Source organism: Cetorhinus maximus, chromosome 14 (genome assembly GCF_964194155.1).
Source record: "Cetorhinus maximus chromosome 14, sCetMax3.hap1.1, whole genome shotgun sequence".
Classification (NCBI taxonomy): domain Eukaryota; kingdom Metazoa; phylum Chordata; class Chondrichthyes; order Lamniformes; family Cetorhinidae; genus Cetorhinus; species Cetorhinus maximus.
The window spans coordinates 86,234,462-86,250,464 of NC_135892.1; the positions used below are offsets into that span (position 1 = coordinate 86,234,462).

At 44.9% G+C, this 16,003-nt stretch overlaps 1 protein-coding gene across 2 annotated transcripts in view; it reads left to right on the forward strand.

Moving 5' to 3' along the window:
- srbd1 (S1 RNA binding domain 1) overlaps nucleotides 1-16,003 on the forward strand; it is a 283,354-nt gene that overhangs the window by 209,802 nt on the left and 57,549 nt on the right. For both annotated transcript variants that reach the window (XM_078557178.1, XM_078557179.1), the window contains exon 18: nucleotides 10,344-10,450. In XM_078557178.1, the coding sequence (XP_078413304.1) occupies nucleotides 10,344-10,450 (107 nt within the window). The remainder of the gene's footprint in view (nucleotides 1-10,343; nucleotides 10,451-16,003) is intronic.

Sequence of the window (16,003 nt, forward strand, 5' to 3'; positions counted from 1 at the left end):
AGGAGCAGAGCCAATCAGTGGCATTGACTTTTAAAGATTCCTTACGTGGCATGTTTCTGATCTTAGCTAAATCTTCAGGGGGGGATGCAGAACAGATTCACAGCACTTCCTTCACAAAGAGTGCTGTAAGACCAGAGAATTATTACTACAATGCCCTCTTTTATGGTGTCTGGTGTCTGGCTCAAGTGTAGCTTTAGGGACCTTAATACATGCTCATATTTATTCTCTGGGAAAAAAAAAATCACATGTAGTTGGGAAACATTGAGAGAAAAAACAAAAATCTAACTATATAAAACATTGCATTTAGCTTATTTTCGCTTGTTGCGTCACATTATTCTGTTACCCATTATATGCAAATTGCTTACAGCTGATTGGCTCACATTGTATGTCAGAAACAGCAAATAATCACAACCGTACAGATTAAGAACACGTGTTATCAATGCCCAACAATCAGGAATAAAAACTGTCCATCAACAATTTCAGAAAAAATGTTGAAACAAAAATGCCAATCAGTAACAGAGACCATAGTGAGGGTAAAGGAAACCAATTGAATCACTCGAAAATTCTTTGGCTTTCTTCACTAAGCTTAAGGCTTACAACTGGAAATAAGGCTTGTAGCATTATAGAAATAAAATTGTTAGAAAATGATTAAAGTTATCTCAATGATATTTTGCGTTTGATTGACATGCCTGTTTTCCACCTGAAGCCTTTGCCTAACTGGCTAAGTATTGACCATGAATGTCCATGCAGCCAATACTATTAGCTGAGGAGACTGAAGCTATCAGGATACAGTTCTCAGCATAAACTAATGTGAATAACTTCAGAAATATTTGATTGACAGCAAGATTTGTCATTCCCAGTGGCTTTTTGGGGTGTATAAAACCTCAAATGAGATATCGACCCTGCAGCTTTCTCCTGAACACATTTTCCTGGGAAGAAACCCAAAATATTTTTTATTTGAGTAAAGAACAATTTATAGCAAGTTAAATATGGAGCAAATAAAACTAGAAACTGCTCAGTTCCAAATTGAGTTTTTATATTTTGGAATATTCTAAATGGCATTGTTTGTACTGAGAACGCAAAAACAGTAATTGTTCATGTAAAAAGTGGACAATAAAGAGCTGCTGTTCGTGTTGCATACAGAGATTTCTTGACGCGGTTGATATCTGTTCAAATCTCTGGAGTGGGTAAGGGGAGCTATTTATTAAATTCATTCAACCAGGGCTCAGTTGATAGCGCTTTTGCCTCTGAGTCACAAGGTTCCATGTTCAAGTCCCACTCCAGGGCTTGATCACAAAAGTCAAGTCTGATACGTTAAACCATGGCCCGGTCTGTCTGCTCGAGTGGATGTAAAGATTCCATGCCACTTTTTGGAAGAAGAGCAGGGGTGTTAACCCTGGTACCCTGGCCAATATTTATTCCTCAATCAACATCATAAAAAACAAATTATCTGGTCATTATCATGATGTTTGTGGGAATTTGCTGAGCACAAATAAGCTGTTGTATTTCTTATAGTACAGCAGTGGCTGCGCTTAAAAAAAAGTACTTCATTGGCTGTAAAGTGCTTTGAGACATCCAGTGGTCATAAAAAGTGCTGTTTAAATGCAAGTCTTTCCTTTCCTTCCTTTCGGTCCCTCCCACCCTCCTTGCTCCTCTCCCTTCCTCCCCTTCCTTCTGTCTCTCCTTCCCTCTCTCTCTCCCTCCCTCCCTTTCTCCCTCCCTCTTTTTTTTACTCATTCACAGGATGAGGGCTTCATTGGCTGGCCAGCATTTATTGCCCATCCCTAGTTGCCCTTGGGAAGGTGGCGGTGAGCTGCCTTCTTGAACCGCTGCAGACCATGTGGTATAGGTGCACCCACAATGCTGTTAGGAAGGGAGTTCCAGGATTTTGACCCAGCGACCGTGAAGGAACGGCGATATATTTCTAAGTCAGGATGGTGAGTGGCTTGGAGGGGAACTTCCAGGTGGTGGTGTTCCCATCTATCTGCTGCCCTTGTCCTTCTAGATGGGTTTGGAGAGTGCTTCTAAAGGAGCCTTGGTGAATTCCTGCAGTGCATCTTGTGGATGGTACACACTGCTTCTAATGTGCGTCAGTGGTGGAGGGAGTGAATGTTTGTGGATATGGTGCCAATCAAGGGGGCTGCTTTTTCCTAGACGGTGTCAAGCTTCTTGAGTGTTGTGGGAGCTGCATTTATCCAGGCAAGTGGGGAGTATTCCATCACACTCCTGACATGTGCCTTGTAGATGGTGGACAGGCTTTTGGGAGTCAGGAGGCGAGTTACTCGTTGCAGGATTCCCTAGCCTCTGACCTACTCTTATAGCCACAGTACTTATATGGCTAGTCAGTTCAGTTTCTGGTCATTGGTGATATTGGGGGATTCAGTGATGGTAATGCCATTGAACTTCAAGGGGCGATGGTTGGATTCTGTCTTATTCGAAATGGTCATTGCCTGGCAATTGTTGTCCCCCCTCTCCCTGTCTTCCTTCACCCCCCTCTCCCTGTCTTTCTTCCCCCCTCCCACCCCCTGTCTTTCTTCCCCCTCCTGCCCCCCACGGTCTTCCTTCTCCCCTCCCTGACTTCCTTCTCCCCCACGCTGTCTTCCTTCCCCCTCCCCGTCTTCCTTTCTCCTCCCTCCCTCCCTCCCAGTCTCTCCCCCACCGTCTTCCTCTTCCCCCCGACTCCCTTCCCTTCCCCCCCCCCCGACTCCTTCCCTTCCCCCCCCGACTCCCTTCCCTTCTCCCCCGCCTCCTTCCCTTCCCGCCCACCTCACTTCCCCACCCCCTCCCCCTCCCATTCCCCCCCCACCCCCTCCCATTCCCCCCCCACCCCCTCCCATTCCCCCCACCATCCCTCCATTCCCCCCCACCCCCTCCCATTCCCCCCCCACCTCCTCCCATTCCCCCCCACCTCCTCCCATTCCCCCCCCCACCTCCTCCCATTCCCCCCCACCTCCTCCCATTCCCCCACCCCTCCCCTCCCATTCCCCCACACCCTCCCCCCACCCCCTCCCCCTCCCATTCCCCACCACCTCCCCCTCCCTCCCCCTCCCCTCCCACACCCTCCCCTCCCCTCCCTCCCCCTCCCTCCCCCTCCCTCCTCCCCTCCCTCCCCCTCCCCTCCCTCCCTCCCCTCCTCCTCCCCTCCCTCCCCCCTCCTCTCCCTCCCTCCCCCTCCCCTCCCTCCCCTCCCCTCCCCTCCCTCCCCCTCCCTTCTCGCTACCTCCCCCTTCTCCCTCCCCTCCCTTCCCCCTCCCTTCCCCCTCCCCCCGCCTCCCCCTCCCCCTCTCTCTTCCCTCCCCTCCCCCTCTCCCCCCCTCTCGCTCCCCCCCTCTCCTCCCCCGTCTCCCTCCCCCCCGTCTCCCTTCCCACTCTTCCCCCTCCCCCTCCCCCTCCCTCCTCCCCCTCCTTCCCCCTTCCTCCCCCTCCCTTCCTCCCTCCCCTCCCACCCCCTTCCCTCTCCCACCCCACCTTCCTCTCCCCCCACACTTCTTCCACCCCGTCTCCCTTCCCCCTCCCTCCTTTCCCCCCTTTCCCCCTCCCTCCTTCCCCCCCCTCCCTCCTTACCCCCCCTCCCTCCTTCCCCCCCTCCCTCCTTCCTCTCCCTCCCTCCTCCCCCCCTCCCTCCTTCCCCCCCTCCCTCCTCCCCCCTCCCTCCTCCCCCCCCTCCTTCCCCCCTCCTTCCTTCCCCCCCCTCCCTCCTTCCCCCCCCTCCCTCCTTCCCCCCCCCTCCCTCCTTCCCCCCCTCCCCTCCTTCCCCCCTCCCTCCTTCCCCCTCCCTCCTTTCCCCCTCCCCCTCCTTTCCCCTCCTCCCATTCCCTCCCCTCCTTTCCCCCTCCCCCCCACCCCCCCTCCCCTCCCCCCCCCTCCTCTCCCACTTCCTTCCCCCCCTCCTCTCCCCCCTTCCTCCCCCCCTCCTCTCCCCCCTTCCTCCCCCCCTCCTCTCCCCCCTTCCTCCCCCCCTCCTCTCCCCCCTTCCTCCCCCCCTCCTCTCCCCCCTTTCCCCCCCTCCTCTCCCCACTCACCCCCCTCCCTCCCCCTTCCCTCCCTCTCCTCCCCCTTCCCTCCCTCCCCTCCCCCTTCCCTCCCTCCCCTCCCCTCTCTCTCCTCCCCCCTCTCCTTCCCCCCTCTCCTTCCCCCCTCTCCTTCCCCCCTCTCCTTCCCCACCTCCCTCCTTCCCTCCCTCTCCTCCCCCCTCCTCCTTCCCCCCCTCTCTCCTTCCCCCCCTCTCCTTCCTGCCCTCTCCTTCCCTCCTCTCTCCTTCCCTCCTCCTTCCCTCCTCTCTCCTTCCCTCCCCTCTCCCCTTCTCGCCTTCCGCCCCCCCCTTCTCTCCTCCCCACTTCTCTCCTCCCCCCCTTCTCTCCTCCCCCCCTCTCTTCTCCCCCCCCTCTCCTCCCCCCCTCTCTCCTCCCCCCTCTCCCTTCCCCCCCTTCTCTTTCCTTTCCCCCCCCTTCTCTCTCCTCCCCCCCCTTCTCTCTCCTTTCCCCCCCCCTTCTCTCCCCCCCTTCTCTCTCCTTCCCCCCCCCCCTTCTCTCCCCCCCTTCTCTCTCCTTCCCCCCCTTCTCTCTCCTTCCCCCCCCTTCTCTCTCCTTCCCCCCCCTTCTCTCTCCTTCCCCCCTCCTTCTCTCTCCTTCCCCCCCCTTCTCTCTCCTTCCCCCCCTTCTCTCTCCTTCCCCCCCCTTCTCTCTCCTTCCCCCCCTTCTCTCTCCTCCCCCCCCCACTTCTCTCTCCTTCCCCCCCCACTTCTCTCTCCTTCCCCCCCCACTTCTCTCTCCTTCCCCCCCCCTCTCTCTCCTTCCCCCCCATCTCTCTCCTTCCCCCCCCTTCTCTCTCCTTCCCCCCCCTTCTCTCTCCTTCCCCCCCCTTCTCTCTCCTTCCCCCCCCTTCTCTCTCCTTCCCCCCCCTTCTCTCTCCTTCCCCCCCCACCTTCTCTCTCCTTCCCCCCCCTTCTCTCTCCTTCCCCCCCCATCTCTCTCCTTCCCCCCCCCTTCTCTCTCCTTCCCCCCACCCCCCCTTCTCTCTCCTTTCCCCCCCCCATCTCTCTCCTTCCCCTTCTCTCCTTCCCTTCCTCTGTCCCTCAAAGGACGTGAAGTTGCTTATTGCAACTGCACAACAAAATGACATTTATAATTTGATCTTTAATGGAAATATTTAATGATGTAATTGTGGATGGGAGGGGTTGAAAGGTGCATGGAAATAAAATTAAGGCCACTTGTATGGATTCTGCCTGTCTAACTTTGGTATGTTCCAAACTATCTTTATTGCTTCATAATGCATTTTGGTGTGTTTGTTTGTGAACAAGTGGCTAAACTTTCAAATTGCATGTGCCCAAGCAGAGCTGCTGGTTCCTTATAATTGTGTGCACTCAACATCAACATTAAAATTGGAAATTAGTGACCTATTAGTCCAAGATTGCTAAACACCATGCCTGAGTGTGTTGTTGTAATATAATGCAAGCAATTAACCTGAACTATGTAGGTAAAACAGTAAAGCATGCATTGGAGGAATTGCTCAAACTGGACAGCACTCAGTTCAGACCATAATTTGAGTATTGTTTCCAGTTCTGTTCACTGAGACATAACAGGCAAGCAGGCCTTGGAGGCAGTTCAGCTATAACGAATTGGAGGACTGATGTATGAGGAGAGATTGAAGAAAACTTGGGTTTTTCATCATTAAAAGAAAATGACTTGAGAGGTGATTTTGTAGAGAAATTTGATATATCATTTGTATTTAGTGTGAGACAGCACCACACAGGAGGAAAAGAAAAATATGGCGCCAGTGTTAGCTCTGAGCCACTACCCTGCACTCTTGTTCATCTAGTTCAGAGCAGCTCTGGTGGAGGCATGGATGAAAGTTGCCTCTCCACCTGTTGTCTTGCATGTGGATTGATTCATGGCTTGGCTCTGGAACTCAATAAATTTCACGTCAGGCACGCATTATTGTAAGGATATATAATCTGAGAGCTGTCAGGATACATAACCTGAAAGCAATGAGCTATAATATGCAGAGAGAGAAATTGAAAAGTTTCAATTTCACTTATAAACCATAGAGCCATAGAAAAGTTATGATACAGAAAGCCCATCGTGTCTGCCCCAGCCGAAAAAGAAAAAATTAGCCGCCCATTCTAATTCTACCTTCCAGCACCTGGTCTGTAGTCTTGCAGGTTACAGCACTTAAGGTGCAGATCATGATATCTTTTAAATGAGTTGAGGGCTTCTGCCTCCACCACCAAATCAGGCAGTGACTTCTAGACACCCGCCACCCTGTGGGTGAAGAAGTTTTTCCTCATGTCCCCTCTAATCCTTCAACCAATCACTTAAACCTGTGCGCCCTGGTAATTGACCTCTCTGCCAGAGAAAGCAGGTCTTTCCTGTCCACCCTTTCTAGGCCCCTCATAATCTTGTACACCCTAATGAAGTGACCCCTCAGCCTCCTCTGTTCTAAGGAAAATAACCCTAGCCTATCCAGAATAAAAGCAAAATACTGCGGATGCTGGAAATCTGAAACAAAAATAAAAATAGCTGGAAAAACTCAGCAGGTCTGACAGCATCTGTGGAGAGGAATACAGTTAACGTTTCGAGTCCTAGCCTATCCAATCTTTCTTCATAGCTGCAATTTTCATACCCTGCTAACGTTCTTGTAAGTCTCCGCTGTGCTCTCTCCAGAGCAATTATATGTTTCCTGTAATGTGGCAACCAGAACTGTACACAAAATTCCAGCTGTGACCTAACCGCCATTTTACACAGTTCCAGCATTGCATCCCTGCTTTTGTATTCTATATCTCATGCAATAAAGGAAAGCATTCCATATGCTTTCTTTACCACCTTACCCACCTGTCCTGCCACCTTCAGGGACCTGTGGACTTGGACTTCAAGGCGTCTTGCTTCCTCTACCCCTCTCAATATCCTCGTGTTTACTGTGTATTCCCTTGCTTTGTTTGAGCTCCCCAAATGCTTTACCTCACACTTCTCTGGATTGAATTCCGCCTGCCATTTTTCCACCCACTCAACCAATCCCATTGATATCATTTTGGAGTCAACACGTATCCTCTTCACAGTCCAACTACATGGCCAATTTTTATGTCATCTGCAATGAGCCTCCCACATTTACATCCAGATCATTAATATATATACCAAACAGCAAGGGACCCAACATGAACCTTGTGGAATGCCGCTGGAAACCGCTTTCCATTCGCAAAAACATCTATCGACCATTACCCTTTGTTTTCTATTGCTGAGCCAATTTTTGACTCAACTCGCCACATTCCCTTGTAACCCACAGGCTTTTACTTTTCTGACCAGTCTGCCATGTGGGACCTTGTCAAATGCCTTACTAAAATCCACGTAGACGCCATCCACTGCACTACCCTCATCAATCCTTCTTCTTTCTTCCTCAAAAAATTTGATTAAATTAGTAAGACATGACCTTCCCTGAACAAAACCATGCTGACTATCCCTGATTAATCTGTTCCTTTCTAAGTGACAGTTTATCCTTTTTCTCAGAATTGATTCTAATAATTTGCCCACCACCAATTAATTGTAGAAAATCTATTAATTTTAAAAAGTTTCCATAAAAGACTAGATTACGGAAAAACATGGGATACTCGATGGATTATGCTTGAAAGAATGTAATCAAAGCAACACAGGGTTGTAGTTATAATTTAGGGGAAAAGAACCTGGTAAAATGATATCAGGAAACATCTACAAAAAGTGGTTTTGACTGCATTTATGAATGAAAAACTTTAACCACAAACATTCTTTATGGTTACCTTTAATATGTTTCATTGTTTGTAGCATGCTCAAATGTTTAAAAACTTTGATCAAATTCTTGATTGTTTATATGAGTGTCTTGAAATTGAAAGCAATAACTACAGTCTGCACAGAACATCAAGCTGATGTTATTTCAAACTTTGGGAAAACATTTAAAAGATTAGAGGGTTCTTATTTACATAAAAGATCTATATGCATGCTAGCTATCTGTTCATTAAACTGAGCAACAATTAATTCCCCGTAATGGTGCAATAAGTAAAAGCGCTTTTGGAACTAAATTATAAAGATAAGGAAAGGCCTAGCTGCAATCCCTGGTTTGCACTGAGTTAGCTGATCTCAGGTGAGGTAATAGTGGGGTGAATTTCTGCAAGGGTTTTCCTGCTTAACTGCCATAACTTAGAAGAGATTTGGAATCTTTAGGGAAATAGTAAATGCTGGCGAGCCTCTTGTGAAAATTCACCCCAGTGGGATACTGCTAATGGTCTCAGTATTTCTGGGCAATTGAGAGGAAAGTTCAACCAAGGTTCCTGATTCTGACTGCTACCATTGAGTGTGGATAGAATCAGGCATTGCTATGATGTACTCCACATCAAATAATCTACATTAAATGTTAATCACTATGGAGGTACAAAACAAGAATGATAACTTAAATGAGTAGTGGGGGGTTCCAGTACCTGTGGAAATATCAGGATGAGTATTGGCTTTCAGTTGAGGAAGGAGAAAAATGTGTGCTGATCCATCTGATTTTTAAACAGAAATTACCAGGATTAATAATTAATAGATATTGTGTTACTGAAGGCAAACAAACTTTTGATTTAAAAATAAAAAGTGATTGAAAGAAACTTGTGTACACAACAAAGGAAATCAGAGTTCAAGAAACCACATGAACATCAAAAGGGAAAACATGAAATGCAGGGGTCTTTTATCAGTTGCCTGAAGTATAAACATGTATTTTTATTATGGAAACCTATAATTTTAGAGGGATTTTCTAAATCGACAGATGAATGTATAAACCTACAGGTGAATAAATAACTTCAAAAAACTGTATTTTAATTGGTACATTTCTCTGTTCTGTATCCTTTCATTTTGATGTAAATTGAATATGTGATTAAGGAAGAAAATCAATGTAGTTTTGCTTAGCCTATTTTTTCCTCTGTATAGATAACTATATCGAATATATGCAATGTCACATGAGATAGTTGCTTGTTTATTTTTTTCAGTTTTCCCAACTATAACACGATTATACTGTTATGGATGTATGTCTCAACTTGTAAGCACAAATCTGAAAATGCTGTGAAGCCCACTCTGGCCACCCCTTTGTTCAAGGTGCCATGCTGGACCTGAATTGACACTTTCGTGCTAATATTCCCCTCTTTATGCTGCTCTCTTCATTATTAAGTTGCAGAGCAGGCAGAGTGTATAGAAAATGTGCTCCACTGTTTGAGGTGAAGATGGGTTTAGGCAGTAGTATGATCCACATGGTGCAGGCTCGACCCTTTAACCGAGATTTTGTAGTAACTGGTTGCAACTGTGGGCCTGGTTGTCACCCTCGGGGCCTTGTGTCTGTTGTTGAACACCATCAAAAAGTTCCACGGCCCAATGATTTCAATGGGCCTCTGAAAACCTGAAAAGAAAAGTTGAATCTTGCCTTCCGATCCATTTGGCCTTGGCTGATGAGACCCGCTACGGCAAGGCCCAAGACCAACTTCATAAGCATGCCACAAAAATGGGCACTACTTAGTCGTATGGAAGGCAATTGAGTTGAAAAGATGATGAATGTTCTTGCCTGTCCTATTTACATTCCAATCTGGGATGCATGTCATTTTTGAGATGGCTCCCAGGAAGTCCTTAAAGCAGGGCCTGGATCTGTGCAGAGCCTCCACTGGATTTGTGGAGGGAAACACTTGGGGAATGGAGAGTCTATTTTAGATAATATATAACAAATTAAATGTATGATAACCAGTATTCTTATTGTCATGTAAAGTAATGTTATGGTAAACTTAATTCCCAAATAATCGCTCCTACTTTGGTTTTAACTAATCTCCAGTTTCAGGATCACCTAATTCCCATGCACTATTCATTTAGGTCATTGTGCAGTGGCACCAATGAATAGACCAATCACATGGCTAGAAGAGCACACAAATCAGAAGTTTTAATGATGTAGTTATCTATTCATAATACACCTTTGAGGCCTCTTATAAAGCCTAGGAGTATGATATTTACGGTAGTTAATATGAATTATGAGCTGTTAATAGATTTATTTAGGTGAACAATTAGCAGCATTTCCAAATGTTGATCAGCCAATAATCCTTAACTTTGTTGTGTTAGTGTCATGAACTGCAAAATTGTACAGTTTTAAGTTTTATCCTGCAGCAGAGCTGCTTCAAAGAACTTACTTAGAAATAAAAGATTGCAAACTGTTGGGCTGTAACTAACTGCACTTATTCAGCTATATACGCGTAGACAGTATTATAATTTTATTTGAAGAACAGTCCAGTGTCAGTTATGTTATAAACTGTGAATGATTTTTAGATTTTTTCACATGCATTCTAAACAATGATTGGTCCTTGGTTTCAGCATGATGTGTCCCAGACTTTACTTAAAGCCACCCTGGACAGTGTGGTTGAAGAATGTGTCAGCTTTGTGGGAGTGGATATCAACATCAGTTCGGAAACCCTTATGAGGTAGGCAGGTTATTTTCCAGTGCAGTAATTATATGGCAATGGATCACAGGGTCTCTGTTTAGACTGTCTCTTAACTTAATCTCAGCTGGTGCTTTGTGGTCTTGTTTTAGATTGTCAGCTGTATGGAGAATGGCAAGTTTAGGCAGTATTTTACCTGCACAGTATTAAAAGTCTTCCTTTGAAAAAAAAAGTGGAATGAAGGATATTAAACAAAATGCATCAAGTTATGAAAAATAGACCTAGTTAAATGCATAATCTCTTTGAACTAACACAGTATACGTGTGTGTGTGTGTCCTCTATTTATGTATTTTTTTTAATGTTTATATTTTGGGTCAGAGAATTTAGTTATTGCACTAAAAACATGCAGTAGGATTTCTGAAATGAAATCATTTAAGTATAAAGTAGATTTTTTTTTTCTTCTTTCATGGGATGTAGGCATTCCTGGCGAAGCAAGCATTTGCTGCCCCTCCCTAATTGCCTTTGAATGGAGTGGCTTTCTGGGTCATTTCAGAGGACAATTAAGAATCAACTACATTGATGTGGGTCTGGAGCCACATGTAGGCCAGACCAGATGAGGATGGCAGATTTTCTTCCCTAAAGGACATTAGTGAACCAGCTGTGTCATTACAACAATTGACCACCGTTACTGAGACTGGCTTTATATTCCAGATTTATGATTTATTAATTTAATTTAAATTCCACCAGCTGCTGTGGTGGGATTTGTACCCATGTCCCCAGAGCATTAGCCTGGGCCTCTGGATGACTAGTCCATTGACATTACCACTTTGCCATGATCTCCCCCACTATCTCCCTACACATTTCATGTGTACATGAAAAATCACTTCTGGCTCTCTCTTCCAAGAAATCTCCTCTGTTCAGTATGGGTCTGTTCAGTAGTTAAGGAGGTTTGCATAGGTTAGCGCACACCTGACCTCCCAAAGCTTCATTTTCACTGCATATGGTGTTTGAACCTTCATGAACGTGTGACCTCCCAGTGCCTGTGCTGTGCTATAGATAATTTTTGTTCATTCCATTTCTAAATTTTTTTGCTATTATAAGGGGTATTCATTATCCATATTGGGTCATTATCTAACATAGAGAACTTAATGTGAAAGGAAAACTCCATTTTTTTTCTCTGTTTTCAAAGCTGAAAAATCAGAGTGTCAGAGAACTCCAGCTACTTGTTGTAATTTCTTAACATTTCTACTTGTCCTGCTAGACTAATGTTTGAATTGGTAGCCTGTTAGGCAACCTGTACTATAGAGTACCTTGGAGGTTCATAAGTCATCGTATATGTACTATTTGATCCTTTGCGGCAGTAACTTACAGAAAAAGATTTATTTAGATAAAAAGTCTCTCTTGTTGCAACTGTCACTGCTTACTTCCACTCCAATATGTCTGTTTCATATTTTGTGGTGTGCAATTGGTCAACGCTAATAGCACAAATTGGGTGAAAGCAATAATTTACACTGCAGTCCATTTTCTTTTTCATTTGCTTCTCTTGAAATTGGTTGAAGGTCATTCTGGAGTGGATAGCACACCTCTATCTCAGCATCTCTAACAGTGGCAAAAATAGGTCTCAGCTTGAAGTGCCATTATGGGGTTTGAGGTCTGTGATACTAATAAGTGCATTCATAAGTCCTGTGGAGTCATCACATCTGCCCGTAATGCTGCTTCAGAAAATTGTCCTTTTTGATGGAAAAAAAATGTGATAACCACGCCTATTATTTTATAGTATGTGCCTACTACAGTGGCCAATACTACCTTGCCAGAAAGATACCTTTATAAAATCAGTTATTTGAACTGTTTGTGGCAAGGATTTTGGCCCCGAATTTTAATTTGGAATGAGATTTCCTTCCTAATTGCTATTTAGAGGAAAAGGAAGAAGATTGACAGAGCATACAGGCAGAGACTGCACTAGAGGCAGCTTGCCCATACTTATACTCCAGATATAGAGGCAGAGGTACACCTCATCTCCATTTATAAAAGAAAATTCTGCCATTATGGACTGTGATCACAAGTGAGTATGGCACAATTCTGGCACAAAATGTGGGATTTTGACCTACATCCAAACTCTGCTGTAGGCGTGACACTGTCAGTACCATCAAGTTCAATTCAGCTCTGAACATTTATGCTTCAGACTGTTTTAGCAAGAGATGTGGTCAAGTTGTACTGCATAGATGTGTCAAGCAGTGGACTTGTGTCTGGTTGTTGGCGTAAACAACTTTGTCACATTGCCAATGGACACCTGGCATCAATATGAGAGGCAAATTGTACTTTTCCCCCGTATGTACAATTCCTTAAGTTTAGAGCATGATTGATGTGATCACGTGGTTCTATGTTCTCCTGCATTTAATAATAGTGCATTTTTGAACCATAAAGTCTGCCACTCTGTTGAAACACAACACTCCTCTGAGACCACTTTGCAAAATATCATGAAAGGCAGAACCCTTAAGTGCATTGACGGGCAGAGGGATCTGGGTGTACAGGTCCACAGGTCACTGAAAGTGGCAACGCAGGTGGATAAGGTAGTCAGGAAGGCATATGGCATGCTTGCCTTCATTGGCAGGGGTATTGAGTATAAAAGCTGGGAAGTCATGCTGCAGCTGTATAGAACCTTGGTGAGGCCACACTTGGAATATTGCATGAAGTTCAGGTCGCCACATTACCAGAAGGATATGGAGGCATTGGAGAGGGTGCAGAGGAGGTTTACCAGGATGTTGCCTGGTCTGGAGGTTATTAGCTATGAGGAGAGGTTGGAGAAACTCAGATTGTTCTCACTGGAGCGATGGAGATTGAGGGGCGACTTGATAGAAGTTTACAAAATTATGAGTGCCATGGACAGAGTAGATAGTCAGAAGCTTTTCCTAGGGTGGAAGAGTCAATTACTAGGGGACATAGAATTAAGGTGAGAGGAGAAAACTACAGAGGAGATGTGCGGGGCAAGTTTTTTATGCAGAGGGTAGTGAGTGTCTGGAATTCGCTGCCAGAGGAGGTGGTGGAAGTAGGTACGATAGTGGTGTTTAGGAGGCAGCTTGACAAATACATGAATAGAATGGGAATAGAGGGATATGGAGCCTGGAAGTGCAAAATGTTTTAGTTGACAGGCAATATGATCGGTGCAGGCTTGGAGGGCCGAAGGGCTGTACTTTTCTTTGTTCTTTGAAAACAATTCAGCATGCCGCTATTATTTGGCATAAAAATAAAACTGGGAGTTGGGACTAAGGATGCCAAGAATATCCAATTAGAGCCTGGCTCATGACACTTGCAAACAGCTATTGTGTACGTGTATAGTAAGTTGCATCCAACTACTAGAATCATGGTCCAGTTCAGTAGCCATGTTGATAAAGTACTTCCAATTGTTATGATGCAGCAGATGCTTTGTGCCAGGTGGATCATATCCATGAGGGAAAACTTGATCACGCGGTCACAACAGTTTTGCAATTTGTATTTTATTTCAAGACGCGTGCCCGAAGTAATAAACCGACCAAGACTTGAGATTTTTCAGAAAACTTAATTAAACCTTTATTAACAAAAGAAAGATTTCAAACACATACATAGATCTACAAATTATTACTATAATAACTCCTAAAACCCATACTTAATCTGGCTTCCAGTTACAACCCCCATTAAGGCAACGATATAAAAAAAAATTTAAACAGATGCCAGCAAGTTGATACAATACCTTGGACAGTAGAATTCAAAGTGGCTTTTCCCAGCTTCGGTTTCTGTAGACAGCAGGCTTAATACACAGGAAGATCTTATAATGTCTTCACTGACACATGCCTCATTCTCCTTTATACATGTTTCTCCCTTTTAATGTAAATCCCATTGTTCCCATGTGTCTTTGGAACTTTACCTTTTTCATAATATAAATCATTTCATGTTGCTAATATTATCAGTAACCTTTGTGAAAAATAAACACACTGCTTGGCCTAGCTTCTCTAGCTAGGTGTAACATCCTACCATCTCTTTGAAATTCAAACTACCCTGATACTCCTTGCCTCACACTCTAAAACTTCAGCCATGTTTACATGTTTAGCATTTGAAACTGAGCTTCTTTTGTTGAGTCAAAGCCTCCAGACCAGACACACGCACATACACCTTCATGACAGGAGCCTTTCGTTGAAGCTGGGGATAGTGGACTGCTCCAAACTAGTCCCACTACTCCTCCTCAAACACCACTGTCTACTCTTCTACAGGCTATCATGAAATTCGACTGGGTACGTGTACCTCTTTTTGTAAGTACAAGAAGGGAGATGGTGTTTTTTTTTTTTTAAATTCATTCATGGGATGTGGGTGTTGCTGGCTAGGCCAGCATTTATTCCCATCCCTAATTGCCCTTGTTCAGAGGGCATTTTAAGAGTCAACCACATTGCTGTGGGTCTGGAGTAACATGCAGGCCAGGCCTGGTTAGGTCAGCAGATTTCCTTCCCTTAAAAGACATTAGTGAACCAGATGGGTTTTTATGACAATCGACAATGGTTTCATGGTCATCATTAGGCTTTTAATTGAATTCAAAAATCCACCATGTGCTGTAGTGGGATTCGAACCCATGTCCCCAGAGCATTACCCTGGGTCTCTGGATTTACCAGTCCAGTGACAATGCCACTACACTGTCAAGTCACAAAAGATGATAGGCCCACTTAGTCTGCTTGTTTCCTTCTTAGAAGTTGTCTGCTGATGTATTTTTCCTTCAAGAAAGCTGTTCAATATGATTTTGAAGATAACTGCCCCATGTATAACATAGTGCACCTTCCTCCATCATAAGTTCAGAAGTGAGGATGTTCACTGAAGATTGCACAGTGTTCAGTACTATTTGAATCTTCAGAGACACTGAAGCAGTCCATGCCCACATGCAACAAGACTTGGACAACTTTCAGGCTTGGGCTGATTAGTGGCAAGTAACGTTCAAGCTAGCTGTTGCCTTGCTGGACAAGTGCAGCTCCATCAACACCCAAAAATCTCAATACCATCCAAGACAAAGGTGCTTTTTTGGCACCATCCATAACCTTAAACATTCACTCCCTCCACCACCAGCACACAATGGCAGCAGTGCAAACTGTAGATGGTACACACTGCAGCAACCCACCAAGGCTACTTTAACCGCGTTTTCCAAACTGTGACCCCTGTTACTCACAATAAGAGGCTGTGGTAGAAGAATTAATCCAGGTCGGTCTCTTGGTTAAAGCTGGTTTATTTCTAAGACAACTCCTCAGTGCGAACTTCCCCACAGTGTTCCAGCTGTACCTTTTTATTCTATTCAGTTGGGATCATTAATGCCCATCACCTGTTTAACTACCAATTGGTTTTAACAAGATGATTGCCATATTAACAGATTCCCCAACTTGAACGCTTTTTAAAAAACATACAGAAGGAAATAATGTCACGTATTTCCATGTCCATAATTCCCGAATTTCATTTACCCCCATATATAACAATTTTAATAACCCCTCTTCCAACACATTTAATAATATTTTCGAGCAGGCACTTTTTGTAAAGAAGAGTCTGATAGTTGGTGACTTGCAGAAACCCATTTTATCTTAAGAGATC